Source organism: Lissotriton helveticus, chromosome 5_1, assembly GCF_964261635.1.
Source record: "Lissotriton helveticus chromosome 5_1, aLisHel1.1, whole genome shotgun sequence".
NCBI lineage: Eukaryota > Metazoa > Chordata > Amphibia > Caudata > Salamandridae > Lissotriton > Lissotriton helveticus.
The window spans coordinates 718,273,644-718,297,355 of record NC_136065.1 but is presented as its reverse complement, the minus strand read 5'-3'; the positions used below and the strand labels follow the sequence as shown (position 1 = coordinate 718,297,355).

At 45.2% G+C, this 23,712-nt stretch overlaps 1 protein-coding gene across 1 annotated transcript in view; it reads left to right on the top strand.

Annotated features, from left to right (window-relative positions):
• The window catches only part of ANXA7 (annexin A7), a 452,163-nt gene that overhangs the window by 345,765 nt on the left and 82,686 nt on the right, over positions 1–23,712 (top strand). The window contains exon 11 of the mRNA XM_078643136.1: positions 13,715–13,790. Coding sequence (XP_078499262.1) covers positions 13,715–13,790 — 76 coding nt within the window. The remainder of the gene's footprint in view (positions 1–13,714; positions 13,791–23,712) is intronic.

The window sequence follows — 23,712 nt, the reverse complement described above, 5'->3', positions numbered from 1 at the left end:
GCGTTATGGGACATGGTTGCTGAGATGTTGCTGCCAGTCCAGGAGGAACTCCATGGCAACCTGATGCAGGCTTTTCAGAATGACCAGGTAGCAATCAAAGGTGCTATAAGATCACAACTGGACACTACTAATTGCTTAGGGAGAGCAGTCAGGACTAGCTAGGTGCTCCAGCACCACACATGGCTGAGATCACGGTCTTCTTGGGTCGCTTTCCAAGCATAACTCATGGATATGCTTCTTGACTGGTCTCCCCTATTTGACAGGAAGGCCAGTTCTGCACTATAACACTTCATAGAAGCAGAGCCATAGCACGCTCCCTCATTCTCTCCATGCCAGTGAGGCTTCATCCCCAACCGTTTTCCCCATTTGAGGCCTTATCTAACAGTTACTCCCCACACCCCACAGGAACAGGCACGCCAGTCCATTTGGGGGTCATTCATCCAGTAGCCAACATTGAGACCCACAGGAACAGTGAACCTCACAGACCCCTGCCTCTCCAGCAGCAGCCTCCAAGCTGCTTTAGGTTCCCTATAGCGGGAAATGACCACTCTGTGGGAGACAGAATCATTAATTTCCTCAAGGCATTGCCGAACCTAACATCCGTCGGGTGGGTCCTCCCGATAGTTCAACTGGGTTACGTCATGCCATTCTTTTCTGACCTGCTGCAACTTCCACCCACATCAGAAAGATTTTCAGCGGAACACTTGCCCCTTTTGCTGCTGGAAGTACAGGCTCTTTTGGCGAAAGGAGCCATAGAGAGAGGCCCAACCTTGGAAATAGGACCTGGATGTTATTCACACTATTTCCTTTTGCCAAAAAAGGGCAGAGTCCTTTGTCCTATTTTAAGATGCTCACACTGGCCCATACTGGCCCATGTTCTGTCTGCGCTGGATCAAGGAGACTGGAAGATAAGGTTGGATTCGCAGCACTCTTATTTCATGGGCCCATCCTGCAGTCCCATAGGAACTACTTGGGATTCGGGATGAGATAGGATAATCTTTAGTATGACTACTTCCCTTCTGCCTCAAGTTTCCCTTGGATGTTCATGAAAGTGATGGAGGTGGTCGCAGCATAATTTCAGAGGTTGCACATTTGTCTTTCTCTACCTCGATGACTGGGGCTGTTCAAGGCGGACTCGCCACATTTAGTCTTGGACCACCCCTAGATGACGATGAACCTCTGGACATCTTTGAGGTTCCTATCAATGTGCCTTTTATTGTAGCCATCCTGGATACACTGCCTTATCAGGCCTTTTCTCCACCACAATTGGTCCCGGGCATTTAGGCTATGATCCTGGTGTTTCAGCCTTAGTCTTGATTCTCAGTGAGTATGGCTCTGAGGCTTCTTGGCCTGTTGGCATCCTGCATCCTTCGTATCAACCATGCCACATGGTATATGCAGGGTCTGCAGTAGGTTTTGAAGTCCCAGTGGGCCCAGCACCAAGAGAACATGTCCGATTTCTTCCAGGTTTCAGAGGAGACTGGAAAAGATCTGCCGTGGTGGCTACTTGACCACAGTTGGACCAGTGGCAGACCCATCTCGCTCCCCTGTTCAGAGATAATGGTAGTGACAGGCCATCACTGCTGGGGGGGAGGTCATCTGGAAGAGGTGAAGACCTGTCTCCAGATCAACCTTTTGGAGTTGCATGCCTTGCTTTAAAGGCCTTCCTGCAATCCCTCAATGGGAGACTGGTTCAGGTCTTCCTTCACAACACCACCTGCATGTGATTGTATGTAGCAGGCAGGGTGTGTGGGGGGGGGGGTAGTTCTGTGCCAATAAGCATTGTGCTCCTTGAAATAGCTCAATCTGTCAAGTAACGTCCATGGTAATGAACCAGATAGCTTAATCTTTCACATCAGGGCAAACAAGCAATGCCTAGCGGATCTTTAAAAAGTTACATCTATAGGTGGCACGGGGCTTCATCCAGCAGTGGGGGGAACCTTGGCTTGATGTTTTCGCCATTGGAGAGAACAGGCAGTGTCAGCACTTCTGCATGCTGGAGTTCCCAAGAAGGCTATCTTCCTGCGACACATTCCTTCTAGGCTGGACCACTTGAATCCTGTGTGGCTTCCCACGGCTGCCTTTCCTGCCCTGACTCCTGAAGATCAGGAACACACAGACCTAAGTCACCCTAGTGTATTTGGAATGAGCCAGGATAGTGGGCTAACCTAGACCCACTGGATATGAGCATCTGTCCACTGATCAAACTGCCACTTCAGGGGGATCTTCTGTCGCAGGGCAGTGTCTTGCACCTGGGCCTTCGCAAGCTACACCTCCATTGTGGATGTTGAGTGGCGGCAGTTGATTGCATTTGAGCACCCTCCCAAAGTAGTGTATGTCATCTGTGCAGCAAGGCATTCCTGTAAAAAGTCTGTTCACACCAGATGGTGGGACATATTTGGGCCTTGGTGTGGCACCCTTAATACAGACCCATTGTAGGCCAAACGGTGGGATGTATCGCTTGCTTTTGCATAGAAAGGGCTTGCAGGAGATACTGTTAAATGTTATTTGTTGGTCCTTTCTGCCTTTTTGCATTTGCTACATCAGCCATACCTGATTAAATCACCTGTTGTGATGCGATTTCTTAAAGATTTGACTTGTATGTTTTCTCCAAAACCCTTTGTGATGCAACAGTGGGATCTTAATCCGTTCCTTACTTTTCTTATCTATACCCATTTTGAGATGATGCACACCTGCCCTCTAGGCCTCCTACTCTGAGTAACTTCAGCTGGTCGTGTGAGTAAGATTCAGGTTCTTGAGTCCAGTTGTCCTACACCACCTTCTTTCAGGACAAACTAGTCCTGATGAGTAGAGCCGCCAGTAGGAAGCTGGTTCGTTATATAGAATATCAAAATGAGATATATCGTATAAAGAGTCCAGGAGTTCTCTTATGAGTAGAAAGGAGGCTTTCTAAATCCCAATGTTGACTGTTAGGGCGTAATGCGGTCGAGCAGCCTTAGGCTTAACACAGAGGAGTGCAAGACTTCTGAAATGACACACAAAGGTGAATAAAGGAGACCCACGACTCAAGAAGGAGATCCACGCTAATTTATAAAAATAAAAATAGCAAATATCTTTATATATTTGTTTAGGCATCGGAAGAGAATTGTTCAGGTAAGTACCTTTTTAAATAGAAATGCCTTTCAGTTAAAAATGCAATTTCTGAGTTCTACAATGTAACCTATGGAAGGACAATCATATTGTGTTTTAGTAGTTTTTGTCAGCGACGTACGGGGCCCTTCTCCAGGAGTTAAGGTGAGTGGTGGGCAAGGGCCAAGGCAGCACTAGCAGATCACCACTAGCGGGACTTGGACCCGGGTGCAAAGGTGCAAAACAGCGTCAGGTGCCCAATGTTATCCTTTAGAGAACAATCGCAATAGAAAGAGGCTGCAGGAGGGGACTGGGACACTAGTACAACTTTAGTTCCTGCAATGTTAGGGGATATGGGGGGACACCTTTGGTTCTCTTCTCCTCTGGATGGGGTGTCCAGGTGCAGAAGGTATTTGTGGTGTCTGGTTTCTCTGTCCAGTTGAGGGTGCATGCTAACACAGGCTGCATGCAACGCCGGGGATTTCACTCCACAGTGGGCTCAGTACCTTGAGGGCTTGGGGACCACGCTTACACCCTTGGCTCACTTTAACACTGGTGGGGGGCCCAGGTGCAGTGGTGCTTGGCAGTGTTGGGTTTTGGCAGGGCGGAGTCCTCTTGGTCCTTCTTTATATGTCTTCAGGATGCAGGAGATAATCCTGCTGTCCCTCGGTAGGTCTTGGTTCCTGGGCGAAGGATGGCAGGTCTCCTGATTTTTGGGAGCTCCGCTGCAGGACAAGTCGACTATTGGTTCAGTGGGCAAAGTCAGCAGGCGGGTAGGGTTGGCTCCAAGTCGGTTGCTGGGTCTTCTGTCCTTGATGTGGGACTCTTCTCGTCCGTCTTCTTTCTTCAGGTCATCAGGATCTGCTCTTCTGGTGCCCGGGGCTTTCCTAAATACTCAATTTAGGGGTGTTAAGGGAGTGTAGGGTTGTAGCCAATTGGCTACTGACCCTCTGGGTCACTACGCCCCCTGCATAACCACTTCCTGTTGGAAGTGGGTCTAACCCTGTCCCAAATTTCCTCAGTATGCCATCACAAAGATGGCCTACTTCTGAAAGATTGTGTCCACCTCAGTTTAGCACACCTTAGCGGTGGTACTAGCCTGGGGCAGCACACCTACTTGACTAGCTAATTTTCCCGCCTGTCCAGGTGCCAAGGGGTGCTCTGGGCAATGGGGGTAGACTTCCTCTCCAGTGAGGGAGCCAGAACTACATTTTTAATGGTGGCAGCTCTTTGAAGTTAGACTAGAAGTATAAGAACCGGGCACAGCCTTTGATAATTCTTCTAGAAAATGTAATGGTTTTGTAGGTGCTCTTAGGTGTCGCCCCTCACTCAGCTCTTTGAAGTTTGCCAGCCTTGGAAGGCTAATCTGCAGGTCATCCTGTGGGAGGGGTTATGACACCCTTTTTCTGGACAGGCTTTGTTCTGGGTCTCCTGAGAGCAAAAGGGTCTCACCCTAGGAGGTCAGAACCTTGTCTCAGGTGGCAGGCTGGCAGAAACCAGTCAAGGAGCACACTAGAGGCTGGAAGGTTTTTAGGGGGCATTTCCAAGGTTCCCTCTAGGAGCATGTATTGGTAAATCCATCACTGGAATCAACGTGGGTTTACCAATACGAGTTGTTTGATACCAAATACCCCTATCTTTAGTGAAGCCTTCATGTAGCTGGAGAACTTTTTTTTTTCACCAGTGTCCGGCATACATTTGAACATGGCTTCCCTGGTCTCTTTTACTGGCAGTAATAGGACTGACCAGCACAGAGGCATATCTGCTCATGCATGTATGCCCTCACAAGTAATATTCAGCACCCTGCCTTACGGCTATCATCAGGCCTGCTGTAGGGGTGACTTAAAAATAATACATACAGTGGGGGGGGGGACATGGCACACAGGGATGTGTGACATGCGGTATTTTCCCTTTTGTCTGCACCAAGACACGCAGCCTGATATGGCAGCTATGCATATTTTTGGTGAGCAGTCCCTAAGGCTAGCATAATTCATGCTGCTGCCCTTAGGGACCCTTTTTAGTACCTCAGGCCCTGGGTACCAGGGGTTCCTTTTTCTAGGGACTTACAGAGAGGGCTAACGTTCTTGGCAATTGGGGGAAAAAATTGTACAGTTTTGAGAGAGCTCTGGCACTGGGGACCTGGTTAGCAGGAACCCAGTGCACTTCCAGTCAAAATCACATCAGTTACCAGGCTAAAATTGGAGGTGACTATGTCAACAAGCATTGGCATAGCCAATAGATCTCACCTTTGGGGCCTTATAAGTGTTTAGCCACGCAACAGTTGAGGTTGTTGCACCAAGGATATTGTGCTGCATAACTAAATACTTAAAAGGGCCCAAATGCGAGACCTATTGGCCATGCCAATGCTGGTTGTTCTTTGGGTATCTGGTCACCCTAAGATGACTCCATGTCACCAGGACATGACATTTCCAGTCCTACACTTTCTTTTTACCACTCTTTGTTATCAGGTGACCTGAACGAAAACTACATTTCCCAGGATGCAATGATTGGGTAAATGGCAGCTCAGGGTTGAACAAGTAACGCTCCAGTGACGTAGACTCGTGTGGTACAAGGTCCTGTATTCAGCATCAGCCGCGTGCCACTGCTCCCAAAGCTTATTGTCTCCCAACAAGCCACAAAGAGGCTGAATCCGCTGTGATTGTCCCCCATCTCTGAGAGCTGGTGTCCTGTTTAAAGTGACACCGCCTTTACATTAGAAAATTATTCTGAACTTTTGCTTGGAAGTCTTAAAGCTAAAAGGGCACCCCTCGGTGGATGTGCCTCCTCTGTTTGTGCCCAAACACCGACAGGGATACCGGGGAGGCAGGACACACACAAACCAGGAAAGCCAGGGCCTAAAAGTGTTGTGCCAGGAGAGAGAGGCTCGGTGGGGGAGGGGGCACCTTCTGACAAGGCAGCTCACCAGGGCGCACGGGGAGCGCCATCCCCACCCAGGGGTGACTGCGTCACCCACAGCCCCCTCCTCGCCCTCTGCCATTATCAGCACAAACTCAGCAGCAGGGGACAAAGGGTGGCGTTTAAACCCCTCCTGGCTGTGTGCGCTGTGCCATAAAGAGTAAACAACCCATCAGCCACCCTCGGCGCCACAGGTTTTCACTGGGAGCTGCTCGCTCCACCCGGGGGCCCCTGCAGCTGCAGAGGGGGGGCATGGCGAGGGAGGGGTCCCACCAACCGCTGGACACCGCAGACTGGACGCCTTGGAGGAGAGGTGACTGCCCAAGTGCCCCTCTTCAGGATGGCACCTCACTCCCCGCCCCTCCCCGTCTGAGCTAAAATACGCCTCACTAGGGTGGCCGGATGGAGAGGGTGACTGGGACCCCGGGGGGGCCCCACGCCCCTGTGATCGACCCCTTCAGTTCTGCTGCAGAGCTGTTCCCTGCCCCTTGTCAAGAGGGGGCCTGGGTTTTCAGCAACAGAAGTAAGCATGTGGGGGACTCAAGTTTTTCTATCACTAAACTAAAAGCTCAGATGTTCCAGCTGCTGTTGGTAAGTCGGTGATTCATTGCAAACATAGGCGGTTCACATCAATGCACCTGGTTCAAAGTGAATAACTACTACAAGCCCCAGAATGCATCAGGCTTTTCAATGTATACCGAGTTCCGCAAAGCTGACTTTTATTTAGGTCTGTTTTTTCTGTACCATCCCTCCCCAATCGATATTATTGGGCTGTGCACAGACCTTCAAACACAGGTGCAAGAGAGATGCATTTACATTGAAACAAAAGCGCCAAACGATGTACATTCATACTTTGAAGACCAAGAATTAATGAAGGCCCCTTGTACCCACAGGTGCCTGTGGCCTGTCCCCCGTGGCACCTTCAGCTAACAAGCGCGAGCCTCGCGTGGCAGCAGGGGAGGGGGCCTTTGAGATTCCCTTGCGGGAGCGTGCAACCATATGGCACCACCATATGGCGCCGTGCGCTCCTGCAAGGAAATCACCAGACGTGCACGCCATGCCATTGCAAGCAATGCAACGCGTGCACGTCTTTGCAGGGAAAGCTGGGCCAATGGCTACAGGTCTCTCTCCTATGCAGCACATGCGCGCTGCGTAGGCGAGACCTAAAAAGAGCTACTTTCCTACACAGCCGTTCTGCCAAAGATTGTGACTCATTTTCATGTTGGATAGTTCATCACAATTTCCTCGTTCTTTGCTCCACCTCACCCCTAGAAATAGGAAAGACTCTATTGTTTGCACCCCAAAAGAGTGTTGGTCTTCTACATTGATTACACCAACTATCATTGGGTGGACGATTGGCTCTCTGTGGGGTTCTCGGGCAAAGCAAGTCAGTGCAGAAAGGGTCTTTTTTTCCAGGTGGATTGTCCTCTGCATTAATATCTGCTGCATACTGGCCAAACTGCAGCCTCGAAGGACTGAGCGCCTGTTCCACCAGGCCCAGAGCAGCTACCACTGCTTTGGCACGCAGAGTACCTGTCCTGGATAGTTGTCAGGCTGCAACATGGGCATCAGTGCATATGTTCACAAAGCTCTAAGGCTTTCACAGCAAGGTCCAACGGGAAAGGTAATTCACCCTCTTGGTCCTGCAGGATTTGATTTAAGCCAGTCCATGGGATGTGTGGTTTCATATCTATTTTAAAGGTGAGTAATCTGCGGTTATAAGAATCCATCAGACCAAGTTACTTACCTTCAGTAATGCTGTTTCTGGTGGATACTCTTAACTGTAGATTAGTCACTGCCCTCCCTCCTCCCAGTCTGTTGAATGCCTCTTTTCCATCATAAAAAAGTCCTATATTGGAGATCTGCACACTGGCACAGATAATGTGTTTTTTGGGCTCTGTGTAAGAGTGTGCGAACAAGAAAAAATCTGACGTTGGCATGCCTCCGGTGGCACTTATATGCAGATCTGACGGATCGTCACTACCACTGCAGAACGAAGTTGATGTGGAGGCGTGCACGGATGTTAAAAATAATTTTTAAAATCCAGTATGGCACTTGCGGATATTCTGAAGGTGAGTAATTTGTAATTCTAGTATGCTCCAGAAAAAGCATTACCAAAAGTAATTAACTTGTTCATGACGAGATTTCCCAAATGGAAGAGGTATCTATTGTGTGATAAAGCTGTGTAATAATATTGTGGCAACACTTGATCAAGAAACATGTGCAAAAAAACGGGACTACTCCGCTAAGGTGCAAAGATCAGCACCATTAATATTGAAAAGATGATTTGGGGAAAATTGTTGCTCATTCCACAAGCAACCTTGCTTGTCGCACTTAAGGTAGGCCAGGAATGTATCCCTCTACAGGAAAGAGGTTGAGTGATTCTCCTGTATGTCATAAAGAGATTGAAAAGATGTATTAGTTTGAACACAAGCAATTAGATATACTTGTGCTGACCGGCATTTACCTGTTCTAAATCAAAACTAAGAATCCTGTGAAGCCAATGAAAAGTAAAAGGAATTTGGGTTTGGAAAACTGTTTTCCAGCATTGGGTATTCTGTTAGATTGATTCCCACCACTGGGGTTGACTCCGGAACACTATTGATTCAAGGATCGATCATTTTTTCATAAACCAGGCCCATTTACACTACCCAACTGATCCCTTCATGCTGAGGTTCAGTGTGATGCAAGTTTATACCTAACTTACCAAATGCACTATTAAACCGGCATTTCACCGTATAAATGTATATAAATGTTGCGACAAACCTTTGGGAGTTGAATAGTTGATAGCAATAATATGTAAATGTAAATGTAAATGTACAGGAATTTATATAGCGCAAATCACCAAGCGGTTTCTAAGCGCTTGCTTAGGGAACCCGTCTTGGTATTCCCCTGTGAGATAACCCCGGCAGGGTATCCGCAAGGTGAAAGCCAGGCATCCCGCCGCGAGGGGCCGTTGTGGAGATTAAGCAAGCTATTGCCCAGAGTTGCAGAGTGTGAACCCGTGAATTGAGTAGGCACCGGAGCGAGAATTGTCGAGTCCATGGACATTTTAGGACTCAAGACCCCGCCGAGCCGGGAATTGAACCCTGGTCCCGGGCTGACCTCTGCTTCCAGGTCTGCCTCCTCTAACCAGTGAGCCACACTTCTCCTATCTATACCTATCTATACTACTAAATAATAACAGACTAAATAATAACAGACTCAGTTTGCAATTTGTAATGTTTATCGGAAAATGTGAAATAAATGCTAATCAAGTACTGTCATACATTGCAAATCATAGTTTATCAGAGAACATATATTAGCAATGAATAGAAATGGACTCCTGTCAAATAAAACAATGCATTGAAGGAGTGGATAGGCGAAGAGAGTAAAGTTTCAGAGACAAAAATACATTTGCAAATGAATATGCAAATTCAGAAAATTATCTATGCTAACTCAAGAATCGGGGAAATCTACCCTCTGGCCAAAGGGTAGTAAGGCTCCTCAAGAAGAGTCGAGTGGCAAAGATTAAGTCAGGAAACAGGTAGGTCTCTATCTGGACACAGCAAACCGACGACAGCGGCAATCACCCGCTACTTAAACACCAGCCGACCTAATCACACCCACCAGGGATCTTCAATTATACCCTAAAACCTAAATGTCCTATCCACAGTTGTTTCAATATAAGAACAAACTCCGTCTCTCATTGGCTAAAGATGGGGGTGTACTGTCACACCACTCTCATCATGACTATTTTATTCAATGTCCTTTTGTTTTAAACTTTCAGCATTTCGACAGATTTTTCCCAGGAAACAACTTTAAACACACTCAGAGTACATATTTCCTACTGCACACTACAGGTTGCAAGTCTCTGCGCTTCCATTATTTGACTCTGCCATCTCGAGAAGGTAGTTGTTCGCTTCCACTGATTATCACAATTTCTTTTCCGTAGCTTGGCATTCACACAAGGACACGCACAACTTATGCGCTCTTTCTTCTCTCTCAAACCCCTCTTTGGTCATTTATTTTTCCACCAATTATTAACCCCAAACTGTCATGCAGAAGAGTAGGCCAATGCTTGCTTTTTCTACAGAAACATTGTTATAACACATAACATTAATATTTTCATGAAATGTAATTTTATTGCACACCATCCCAGCATTGCACTAACCCATGCCCAACCCACATTATTTTCTTAGCTGACGTTAACGTGCACAAAGCAGCATTAGTCTTTTTATCAAAGCACTTGCGGCCTGATTTTCGTGCCTTAGTACACACATGCGCAAAATCATTTCCCATTATTTTAGCTCTCTTTAATGACATTTTCACAGCACACTGTTAATGAATGTTACTGAGGGTTCAATCCGAGCAGGTCTTATTTTTCGCAAAACCCTGCTCCGTCACTATGAACACCACTTTATTATTTGTTAGACTTCATGAAGTTGGCATATAAAAGGATTGTTACCTACTCATATTAAGAAGCATTGGCAAAGCTAATTGTTTTCACCTATGTGAAATCCATTGGCTTTGTCAGTGTCTTTTACATGTTGCACATCATTTTTTTTTTTTAAAGCACTATGACGTGGCCAGCATTCTGTCATAGCGCTTTTTTAAAAACCTTTGTCACATTACACAGCAGCTCAACTAATTTGCAACATGTAAAAAAATTGATGAAGCCAATATAATTCACATAGATGAAGCCGATTGACATTGCCAATGCTTGTTATATGGTGCACGCTTAACTGTTGAGATTCACCCCACAAAAGGCAGTGACACATCCGGGGTAGTGCTGTTGGCTCTGAAGGGTTCTGACGCTGTGTTTTTATTATAAAAATAAGGTTGGGCATCAAAAAGGTTGATGTGCTCACACTTCATCATGAACATGACCCAGTGATCGCATAGCATCAAGGAGGGGATTACGTGCTTCTGAGCCTCACAAACGCGTGAATTCTCAGAAGTAAAAATGAACCTGCACATTGCAGCATACAACACTGCTGGTTCACTAACGAACAGTGCACAGATTTTTTAGCAGGTGTGGGTCAAGAAGCACACATCAGTAAATGTGCAAGCAAACATCACTGGCGGGTACTGTAAGCCAACTTCTGATTGGTGCAAGAAAAAGTTCAGCTCCCTCCCCCTCCCCCCCCCAATCCCTCTTTGCCATCCTTTTAGATCCAACCCTCCCCAGGGGCTGGTCCGCTAGAATGTGGAGCCTTCCGTGAAGGCACCAGGGCAGGTGCTCTAACGCTGGGTGGGTGAATTTTGCCCATTAGCAAATTCTTACTATGTTAATCGCTCCCAGATATCTGGCAATTGAAAAGAAGACATTATTTCTCGAGGCCGATGACACCACTCTGCAGATGTGCTGCAAAAAGATCAATAGAAAACAGTGGAGTTCTGTGGAACAGGTGAATGAAGCGGGCATGTTCCTTTCCCAGAGGGTGTTGTTCTAAAAAAAAAAAGGAAGAAAAAAAGTATAATGTAATGAAAAGCACCACATGCGCAGGACTAGATGGTCATTTTTGTCTTTAATAAAGCTTCTTTTTTTCTTAACCATTCAAAAATGTTGGAGCAAATAGATAAGAGGTAATGTGATACCAATGAGCAAACCTACAGGGAAGTCAAAATAAAATCAAACGCAAGATAAACCTTATACTAATCCACGCAGAGGCCTCACAATATCATCCTTAAAAAGACAGCAGGGCTCCAAACAACAGGCTGTGAGGCTTCAGTGTGGAAGGCTCAATTACAGATGGAGGATGGACACGGATAGTAAACACACTGGTTTGCGGAAACCCATAAACCCTCAACAACTTACCTGCAACAGCAGACTAAAGAGGTTGAGAGTCACCCAGAAGTGGTTTTATGTATGCTTTTGACAGTGATCTGGAAGAAAAGGCTATGTGACACTAGTAAGATAAAAATAGGTGCAAGAACAGGAAGCACGAGTAAATGAAAACACGCCATAAAGAACCTTACATCAACGAATGTCACTGTGTACGGCACAATTAACACACACTCGCATAAACAGAATACTTTTTTACCCACACTTCTGCCTTGCCCCCATCAAACAAATGCTATCTCGGGTAACAGTTTAGAGAGAAAAGATGATACGTGTAATTCTCTGTTTTAAATCAAAATATGTACACAATGTATATAAAGAAACGCGTTTGTGGAGTGAAGTTTAAATAATACTTTAATTTTGGTCAAATGCAATCTTAGCAGATCTCTTAGTAAAATTGTCCCACTGCAAGATGGTCTCTCTTTAGGATTGTCTCCGTCGCACCTTAAAAGATGCTGCCTCGGTGATTAACCAGGTTTCACGCTTGGGTGTAGTAGAGGGACAACAGACCACCTGCACTTAAATAGTACCTGTTGAAAAGTGAATAAAAGAGTGCCTCCACTGCAGGAGCCTGCAGTGGAAGGACACTTGCCACCGGAAGCAGTACGTGACCAGGCTCCACAGCATGATGAAGACCAAACTGAAGCCCAGTAGGAGGACCGAGGCGAGCAGGTGCTGACCAATAGTAAGCAAGGAAACAGGAGTGCCATGGAAATCGCGTGGGAGCCAGCCAATGGTAAGTAAAGGTAAGTAATGGGCAAACACTGAGTCCCTTTTAAGATATATATATATTTTTTTTAAATACAAGATTGTGCAAGTGCTGTGCAGGCAAAACCAAAAAGGACAATATACATCATCCTCTTAATCTAAATTGTCACTCAATAACACTAGTTATTAAGATAGTGGAAACACAGATTGGAGGAGTGCAGTACAGTATTTGGCTGAAGGATGGTCTTTTTTTTAACTTAGTCCACAGTTGCTCTAGTTTTTTTCTACCCAAGTAAATATGAATACGTTCCCTGTTTCCAAACCTTAATAATCAAACCTGCTTCTATGGGGCTGTTTTCAGAGACCCCATGAGAAGGAGGACCTGATGTGTTTCTTCCCCTTGTTTTAGTCTTAGTTTTCCTATGGCCCTCCCCTGATAGACTAGAGAAGAAGGATGGCCTGGTTGCCAAGCTTAGGTACTCTGAATGTGTCCATAGTGGCAATCTAGAACATATATATATATAATGGCCCCCGGGAGGCCATAATTACCCCGTTAACAAATGTGTCATAAGGCTACGAGGATTACCTTGACATCATGTGCACACTCCACTATGAGGTCATGTTGTGTTAGATTTAGATTGGAAGTGTTTCCAACAGGTGACTTGACAAGGTAATGGAAGAATGTTGTTTCTGTAACGATAAATATGATAACACAAGTATGCAATTTCTGAAATTTGGCCACCATTGAAACATGCCGAGAGGGAGCGAGAGGATGAGAGAGGGAACTAGAGAGCGAGAGCGAGAACGAGAGAGAGAGAACGAACACTTTAACATAAGATGAGCAACTGACGTCATTGGCCTTTGCTTCTTAACTGATATTTCTTGATGTTCCTTGTCATTTGACAAGCTTTTACCTTCCGCTTGGCTGATAGTTTTTGAAGTTATTAAAGCTGTAGGAATTTTGTCTGTTTAAAATGCCTATGATACATATTAAATCAAATTATTGGTTGTACTTTTTATTTTTACTTTACCTGAGTTTTCAATGTTCTGTTTTTCAAGGTTTATAATGATGATGATGTTGCCATGGTTTAACAGAGTTTTATTTGATTAAATACATTATGAACTAGAAATTGTCAAATAAAAATTTGCAGCTTATACTTTGCTTTTGGATTTTAGATCGCCAACCGTGATCTACTGAGTACCATTGGTAGGGAGTTTTCTGGCAATGTGGAGAACGGCCTGAAGGCTATTGGTAGGTATATACCATTTGATTTTGTTTTACACACAGTTTAAGTGCTATCCTATATAACTTTAAAAGCATTGCTTTGAAATAGTGTGGGCCTCTTTACAGTATAAGATGTTGTTTCATGGAATTATATGCTAACTCTAGCATGGGTTTTCTGTACATTTCTAAAATGAGTATTATAGCCCTTGAAGCAGAAAATGTTGTTTTCTCCAACAAAATCACAGGTTTTAACCCTAAAGCAGGTGATAACAACAATCCGCTTGTGCTTTATGCAGATGACCTAGTGCTGATCTCAGACTGCTATTGGACGTGAGTGCTTAGTAGCAAAATAGGTGCACTTAATGGTCGACTTGGGTCTTAAATTGAATGTGGACATTTCAAAAGTAGTGACCATGCCAACTAAACACCAAAGTAAAATTAATTCGTATTAATGCCTATATGCTCAGAAGGATGGCACCTTTTACGTACTATAGAGTCATATTAGATACCAAATTAAACTGGTACACGGTGTTGGATGTGGCTAGTTTGCAGCTGGCCACGCTTAACAGCAGCATTTTATATTTTCCAAAATTCATGGAGGAACTCATAAAAAGCCCATGACAAAAATGTAAAACCCATAAACCATTCCTTTAGCGATTCACCATTTTGAGGTGAAACATGGCGGCAGCCAGCTGAGCCGCTGCTGTACTCCAGTTCTGGGCTCCCGTAATGCCTTTTCTCCATGTGAACTGATGCCGGAGAAAACTTTGTTCTTCTAAGTAAAACTGCTGTAACTTGCGAGGGGCACTTACCGTGACCTAGACAGCATCAATGATATCGAGTCACAAAGGAATATTGGCGTGTCCGCGTTTCTGCACGTCTTGCTGGTTTTTTTTTTCTCCGCCACCTATGTGCTTTGTGGCAGCAACTCTCCCGGCCCTCCCCGCTCTTCCTGCAGTCGGCTTGCTGCGGTGGGGGTCGGCCACGCTGGAGCTTCGGAGAGGTCGCAAGATTCTGAGCCTCCTTCGGGGCGCTCGGGGCAGCGGCAGTACCGGTGATTCCGGGTCCATCGAGGGAGGAGGCGTCCCCCGCAAGTCAGAGGTGGATTCTACGAGCATTGGTGAGGGTAAGGAGCGGTTGGGAGATCCAGGCCAAAATCGGGTGAGCGAGGCAATTTTTACAGACTCTGCTGTTAGCTTGCCGACTGTGCAGGAAAAGGGGGTAGGATCAGGCCCAGACTGGCCGTTGTGGGCACCGGGCAATCCCCCGGTCGGCCGCAATGGTGGGGGCCGGTTTTGGGCCCCCGGGGGCTGTTTTTGTAGCAGAGCCGTTTTTGCAGCATAGCTGCAAAATCGGCCCTGTAACAAAATCGGCTGAAAAGCGGCCCTGGCAAAGCGCTCGCCCCCCTCCCGCCCGGGGGGGCAGCCGAGCACTTTGCCAGGGCCGGTTTTGGTTCCCAGTCCGGCCCTGGGTAGGATTAGGGCCTGGCGCTATAAAAAAAAAAGCGTGGGTCCAAAAAACAAGGCAATAAGAGAGCAGCGAGAGAGGCAAGAGAAGAGGAAGACCTCTCACTGGAGATATACAGAGGCACAAGGGGTCAGTCTGCAAGCCATAGTTCCACCACGGATAAGGATAAAAATAAAAATAAAAGTTAAAAAAATCTCTTCCTTTTTGAGTGCAGAAGTCGAGGCTAAACGCGCAAAAGGGCAAATACCCACTAAGACTGTTAATTTGGCTGTGGCCCCGGGTACAAGAGTGACACCCTCTTTAAGATCTTACTTCAAAGTGGTACCACAAGTCTTAGACTTAGTGAAAGAGGGAGCCTCCTGTAGAGTACCCCCTATGCAAGTTTCATTATTAAACGATTGTAACATCAGTCGTGGGGCCTTGGGCGCGGCAGAGCTCGTAGAGGTTGCTATTATGGGAATGGGGAACACAGGTGTATTGGGACTACAGCAGACAACAGAGACTGGGAATAGGGGTCTGCACATGGAAACAGAGGGCTGGGGGCAAGGGGGCAGGGCAGGAGCAGCAAGATGACCATGGAGGTCAGGCAGGATGGGCACTAGAAGCAAGACACACCATGGAGAGCAACAGTGAGACTATAATCGCATACACACAGACCATGGAGGGAAGGTGGGAGGGGGTCAGGGGCAGCTAGCTGACCACACAGGGAAGGTGGGAGGGGGTGTGACAGCACAGAAGACCATGCATGGCAAGCGGGAGGGTTAGTGGCAGCACAATGGCTATGATGGGCAAGAAGGAAGTTGCTGGGGCATGCACAAAGGACCATGGAGGATACAAGGGAGGGTCAGGACCTGGGCCCAGACAAGAGAGTTCAGGGGAAGGGGCCTTACAACCTACCACGCGGGGCAGGCAGGAGGAGCAGTTGCAGCACAACAGACCAGGGAGGGCAGAAGGGTGTGGTAGTAAAATGGACCATGGAGGACAGGATGAAGGGGATAGGGGCATGGAATGTGGACAGGCAGGGTGGAGGTGGCAGGGACAGGTTACAGTCATCTGACAATGCTAGGCAGTTGGGAGGGGAGTGGCAGCTCAACAGAACACTCACAGTAGATAGGAGTGGCAGGTCCATGGAACATGGTGGGCAAAAAGGATGGAGCAGGGGCATTGACACAGACATCGGAGGGCAGGGGGAAGGAGAATAGGGACAGCAAGCTAAGCACAGAGGCGCTAAGCAGGAGGTCAATGATGGGGCATAGAATTGGGCAATGGAGGGCAGGAGGAGTGGACTGGTCCATCATGCTAAATGGAGGGCAGTGGCAGCACATCAGCCCATCCATGGGAGGAGGCTAGTTCATGGATTCTAACAACCAAGGGTAGAGAGGAGTTGGATGGGGCAGAAAGCTAACTGTTCAGAGAAGGCGGGAAGGCCAGTGGCAGAACAACGGCCACACAGGGCTGTAATAAGGGAGCAGGGACAAGGAGTTGGACAATGGATGGCTAGGAGGAGGGCAGGCAGGAGCAGCAAGCTTGGGTGGGGGCAGCACAATGCCAAGCCCTGCTTCCAACCATCCATTGTAGTATGCAGCTTACTTAACGTTCAAAAAGAAAAAAATTAGAAATTTGCTGAAAAAAACAAAGATTACAGGGATGGTATAGTTAGACTCAGATTTCACTCATACACAACCAGTGAAAATCAGCAGTTATAGTTACCTGAGCTAACTATAACTTACGCCCCCGCAATGTACTGCTAATGACCTCAGACATTACATAATTCATGGTATATTCATATATGTATATGTATATGTATATGTATATATATATATATATATATATATATATATATATATATATATATATATATATATATATATTCACACAAAGTGCCCTAGAGCATTTGGGAGGTCACACGGCTTGGAATCCACCATCCGGTCTGTACGTTATTCTCCCCAGCGTTGTGCCTCAGTTACCTGTTGTGCCTGACGCGTTTCGATGCCTTGCGCATCTCATCAGAGGCTGCTTCTCTTTGCCAGTGGAATGGGCCCTCTTTTATTTCTATTTTGGCATGCAGGTGATTTCTTTTACCCTGAGTGGGTTTGCGCTTTTATGCAAAGTATATGGTGCATGCTGGGAACTGGAGTCACTTAGTTGAAAACTCGAGTTCAAAGGGAGCCAGTGGGTTCCCACTGTAGAGTCATTAAAAGCTTTCGATTTTCCTGAATAGGATTCAGCACAAGGTGGAGAGTTCATTGAAACGGACTCCAGCCGCTGTAACGCCACGGATAAGTTCGATGACACAGCCTCTCTTCTTTTCTTGTTTTAGAGATGGTGCTCCTCCCGCGACGGGCCGCCGCTGTAATTATGTTCACACAAAGTGCCCTAGAGCATTTGGGAGGTCACACGGCTTGGAATCCACCATCCGGTCTGTACGTTATTCTCCCCAGCGTTGTGCCTCAGTTACCTGTTGTGCCTGACGCGTTTCGATGCCTTGCGCATCTCATCAGAGGCTGCTTCTCTTTGCCAGTGGAATGGGCCCTCTTTTATTTCTATTTTGGCATACAGGTGATTTCTTCTAACAAGAACACAGAGACAATGAACTTTTTAAGAAATGTTTAATATAGTACTCACCTCAGAGACTACATGAACCAGCATGCCATTGTGCAACTCTTGTGTGTAACGCCCATTGTGGGTGGTGTTCTCAATAAAGTAACTACAGAGACAACACTGGTGAGTTATTCATTTCCCCTGTGTAGCAGCCCATGAGGAAGAGGCGTTCTGCCTTGAAACGCGTCGGGAATCAAAAAAGGAATCAAAAAAAGAAATGGATACAAAAAGCTGCAAGCAGCCTCGAGGCTCTCAGACAGGATGGTAGGAGCTGCATTGTGTGACTTCTGCAAAGCTCAAGGGCATTTGAGAGGAAATATATATATATATATATATATATATATTCCATATATAGTTAGTTGCACTAACTATATATCGCGCACCCGCAATCCACTGCTGATGATGTCACATATTACATCATTCATGACATGGTCAGTGACATCACTGATGACATCTCAAATGACATCACTGATGACATCACTGATAACAACATCCAGTGATTTTTTGTTTCTGTAAAGTTTAAATATGTCTTACATATTGAAGAATGAGTGGATGTGTAAGTGTCTGGACGAAGGATTTAGTAGGTGCATGACTGACTGTATGAGTGAGTGATTAAATGTGTCTCACTGAGTGCATGGGTTAGTGACTAAACTGTCTTAATTTTGCATCATTATGTCTGTTGTTCTGTAAACTGCTGCATGTGTTGATCAGTAGCTATATGAGTAACTATATGGGTTATTGATTGATTGCCCAAGTATTTGTATGGGAGACTGAGTGTGTGTGTGGCTAGCTGGGAGGTGTGTGACTCTGTGCAGATCAATGTGTACTTGTATCAATGATTGTATAAGAAGGTAAGTATGTGTTAGTATATGTTTGAAAATGTAATGTGCTCTATGTTTAACTGTATAGACAAGAAAATGGAAGTGTCACTGATTCTTTACAGGACTGACTAGGTGTGTGAGTAACTCCATGGATGAGTGGCAGACTGTGAGTGTCTGTATAGGTGTATGAGTGCATATGATAGTGTTGTAAAGATGAGTGATTGTGTGTATGAATGATTGTATGGGTGAATGAGTGAATGTGTGTGTAGACATAGGAATCAGTGAGTGCGTATGTAGTAACTAGTATTGGTGTGTCAATGGTTTCAAAAATTATACTCTGTATTTAACACTGGGTGAAACAGAGGTTATATTAAAATGTGAGGAGATGCATTGTATTGTCACATGAATGATATCATCAGTGATGTGGTCATTGATGTCAAATGAGATGTCATCAGTGATGTCATCAGTGATGTCATTTGAGATGTCATCAGTGATGTCATCAGTGATGTCACTGACCATGTCATGAATGATGTAATATGTGACATCATCAGCAGTGGATTGCGGGTGCGCGATATATAGTTAGTGCAACTAACTATATATGGAATTTCAATGGTTTTGTGTGAGTAAAATAAGGTTTTCTAAATGCTAATTCCTAACTATATATGGTCTATAACCTATGGTTTTTTCAGTGAATTTTCAAGGTTTTGTAAATGCTAATTCCTAACTATATATGGTCTATAACCTATGGTTTTTTCAGTGAATTTCATTGGTTTTTTAAAAGCTAATATCTGTAGCTGTAAAATGTATTCTTCTTTAAATCCAAAAATATATTTTATATGTTTATTAATATATATTTTTTTTAATATTTTTTTTTCTTCGTTCCCGCTTGCACTGAGACGCCAGATCATTCACTAATGTGTAGGCACATACAGTTACACGATTCATGCAACAAACACCGACCAAATATGGCTTGCGTGTTGCAAGGCACGCCAGTTCCTGCTATCATCCCCACGTTCAAGTTGTTGGAAAATGGTAGTTATTTGATGCTCAATAATGAAGATTGTTCTGGGTTAATTAAAAGTATTCCTTTTATCGTAACAGTAAGTGAACGGGTTATTTGCTGCAGAAATGTTCTATTACCTCCCACACATGAACATAGGGAGTTTTCAATCTCGCCACAAATACCAACCTTGGGAGCAGATTTCAACGGCATGGCAAGAATAAGAGCTCTTTTGTCTCAGAGAGAGGTGGCCTTGAGTTCGGCCCGTGAAACTTTCGTGCTTCACATAGCGAACACCCGTACAGAGGTGCAGACCCTTTTCAATTCAGATTTGCCTTTCCATTTCAGCAAGATGTTTCGGACTATCTTTAACGCATCCTCCACAAAGGCCCTGGCGCACTTTTTTAAAGTTGTTACCAGTGGTCTCGTGACTTCATTTGAGAAAATCTTTGGAGTCATCCCTGCTTTCTTTCATTCTATTTTTTCCACTCTGCTTCGAGAATTGCCATTTTTACTTGCATTACCAGCGGACGCTCTTGTGCTTTTTTACATTTTTAAATATGGATGTCCCTCCTATGCAACCTCCCGACCTGCAGCTGCTGACACTGTTCCGCAATCGCATGCTAGAATATTATGGCACAATGCCGTTGGCGATATTAAGCACGGCATATGGATTATCTTTTCGATTCTCCTACTTCACCTGTGTCCAGCCTGTATTTCACTGCCTGACCTGTGATTTCGATTGGGCCATTGATTTGTGTCTCTGCGGACCGGTTTCTCCTGACGTCGACTTTAATCAGCTGATGACTCCTATCATTACTCACGAGTTGGTTTGTCCTGGCGAAAGGATTATGGCTGTGGCATTGATGCATGGACTAATTGGTCCCTGGAATTTACTGGCGGCAACACAGTCTTTCTTGGAACAGAGCTTTCTTGAAAACCCACCGAGCTGTCCTCTGATGGTGATAGAGGATCCGGTGCTGGGAGAGCACGTATGTTCTTTTCCGCTTTTAAATTGGATGGCTGAACTGTTTTCGGATGAAGACGGTGACTTCCTATTGGAGGCTGTTGCAGCTTATTTTGCATACACAGTTATGTCATAGACCTTTTTCATGTTTGATATGCTGAGTACTAGCATTTCATTGACAATTCATTGACTTATTTGTCAAGTTTTTATTATTTACCTTGCCTATTGGCTTAAGACTCGATAAAGTACTTGGCTGTTTTATTTTTCTTTAGCATTAAATTTTCCTAGTTTTTAATGCTTTACCTTGCGGACCGTCCACATATAAACTTGCAATCTGCTCTCATGAGATGGCACTTCTATTATCTTATTCAGTTCGTTTCCGGATCATGGGGAGGTGTCATCTAGGTCCTGGATATCTTTACACCGTGTTAAATTAGCATGGGCTCATTACCGGTTTAAACGCCATTTTTCCTTTTTTGCAACTTCTGCACACGACACTTAGTTGTTGCTTTAGCTTTCAACCTAGTAGTTCATCGTGGTTTACATGAGAATAATATGTTATTGCTCTACTATCTGCTTTGCTTGTTAAACTATATCTGTACAGCGAGTGCTAAAGTTTCAAGAACAACACGATACAGAATTGTTATGAGGTCTGATCTCCACGACTTCATACTCATAACATAAGTGCAACTTCTGCCAATTCTGGGCATGAGGCGGGTTTTATATTGCTTTGCCGAACACACATACACAACACTTGATGCGGTTCACATGAAGAGAGAGCTGGTGTATGCTGATGTGATTCCTTCAAATCTAAGACACTAAAGTATGGGCACGCCCTAAACCAACACAAAGAGACCTTCTTAGCAAATAATATAATATGTGTATTAGGGAGGGTGAGATATAAGCAGCCGCGGGCCGTGGAGGGAGTTACGGTGAGGCAGGGAGGCGGGGAGGGGGAGAAGCAGGGTGGAGCCCTCTCCACCCTGCCCCTCCCCCTCCCCGCCTCCCTGCCCCACCGTAACTCCCTCCACGGCCCGCGGCTGCTTGTAAGTGTTGCTAACTCTTATTCATTTACAGCATGTTAACATACTATCACCATTCGCTTTTTATGTACTAGTAACTATGCTGGTAATTTTGCTACTGATAATATGTGTACTTGTATTATCTAAGATACTACGCCTGAGAAGACGGCATTAGTAAATAAACATTTCAAATACACATGTGTTCTTCTTAACTCCATGTTCTGGTTTCTAAGAAATATATAACGACCGACTGTTCATGAGTTCCACGTATCCTGAGGTACTATAAGTTCATATTCTGGATTGTCTAAACATTGAGAGTTTGTTATATCCAATGTGACACTGTACCTAGCTTGCTAAGGGGTTTTTGATTACTAAGGTGAGTTTTGGGACACCCTAATTCGCCGAGGTTCCAATCCTCTGTCCACAGTTCTGTGTGAGAACAGAAACCCTGCGACAGGGGCACCCCCGACCCTTGCTGGAGCTTCATCACACTTGCGATACAACTCCAGCAATGCGCCACCTTTACGGCACAGATACATCACGCATCTGTGCTGTTTTTGCCCCATGATGCGCCGCATTGTAAATGCAGCACACCATAGGTGACGGAACAGCGGCACAGAATGACTAACACATCCCTGGTGATGCGCCAGTCATCATAAATCTATCCCTATGCTTCTTATCTTGTTAGAGATGAACCGCCATATGTATCATCAAAGTTTTTTGCATTTCCTAAATAGCGAACTTTAAGGAATAAATAGCGATTCTTTACCATTCCTAGTTTGCGATGAGCTATTTGCTAATTACAAATTACCCATTCATTTCCTTCATTTCCATAGGGCGGTTGGACTCACTTTTAGCTCGAACGGCTGAATGGATTTCCACGAAACTTGGCAAAATTGTAGGGACTGGTAGCCCGATGTGCCTTTGCTATGTCTCAAGATATATGCTCCAGTGGTTTTTACGAAAATTAACTTTGAAAAATATATATTGGGCTACATTGGCCTATATATATGTTGGAGCCCAAATGTAGCCCAATGTAGCCCAATGAAGCCCAATGTAGCCCAATGTAGCCCAAAGATGGCCGCCAGAGACGAAAAAAAACAAATGTAGCCCAAATATCAGCCAGATGTAGCCCAACTATAGCCCAGTGACCGAATGACCAATCAGCTTCGCAAACCTCCGTTACGCGAAGCGGAGCGCTGTTACAGATATATATCTTTTTTTGAACGTTAATTTCTCAAAATCCACTGGAGCACATATATTGAGACCTAGCAAAGGCACATCGGGCTACCAGTCCCTAATATTTTACCAAGTTTCGTGCAAATCTATTCAGCCGTTCGATTATTATTATTTTTTTTTGCCCCGCGGGGCACTTTTAAAACCTCCACATCAAACCTAGGGGGTCAGCGAGGATTTACTATTCCCCCTTATGGTCATTTGCCCCTTCGCTTTCGCCTCCTCTTGTCTCTCGATCCTACCGAGAGACAAGATGGCGGCCGCTACGGACTGTTTGGAATGTTGACAGACGCCGGAGAACCAATCAGCTTCGCTTCACAAAGCTCCGTTGCGCGAAAAGTACGCGTCCTGGAGCGCTGCCCAGAGCGCGCTTACAGATATATATCTTTTTTTAAACGTTAATTTCTCAAAATCCACTGTAGCACATATATCGAGACCTACAAAAGGCACATCGGGCTACCAGTCCCTACAATTTTGCCAAGTTTCGTGCAAATCCATTCAGCCGTTCGGGCTAAAAGTGAGGCCAACCGCCCTATGGAAAACTCAATGTTAAAAACACGTTTTGGGACCCCCCTTTTTTCTCGGCCCCCCCTTGACGAACCCCCCCCCCAAATTTTCAAGGGCTGCTCAGAAACAAAATGTGCCATTTTCCTGAAAATTTCAGCCAATTCCGTCCACAAACGCCAAAGTTATTAGACATAGAATTTTCAAAAATCCCATAGAGAAAAAATCCTAACTATATATACCTACTGGCGACCGCCAGTAGGTAATATATATATATATATATATATATATATATATATATATATATATATATATATATATATATATATAT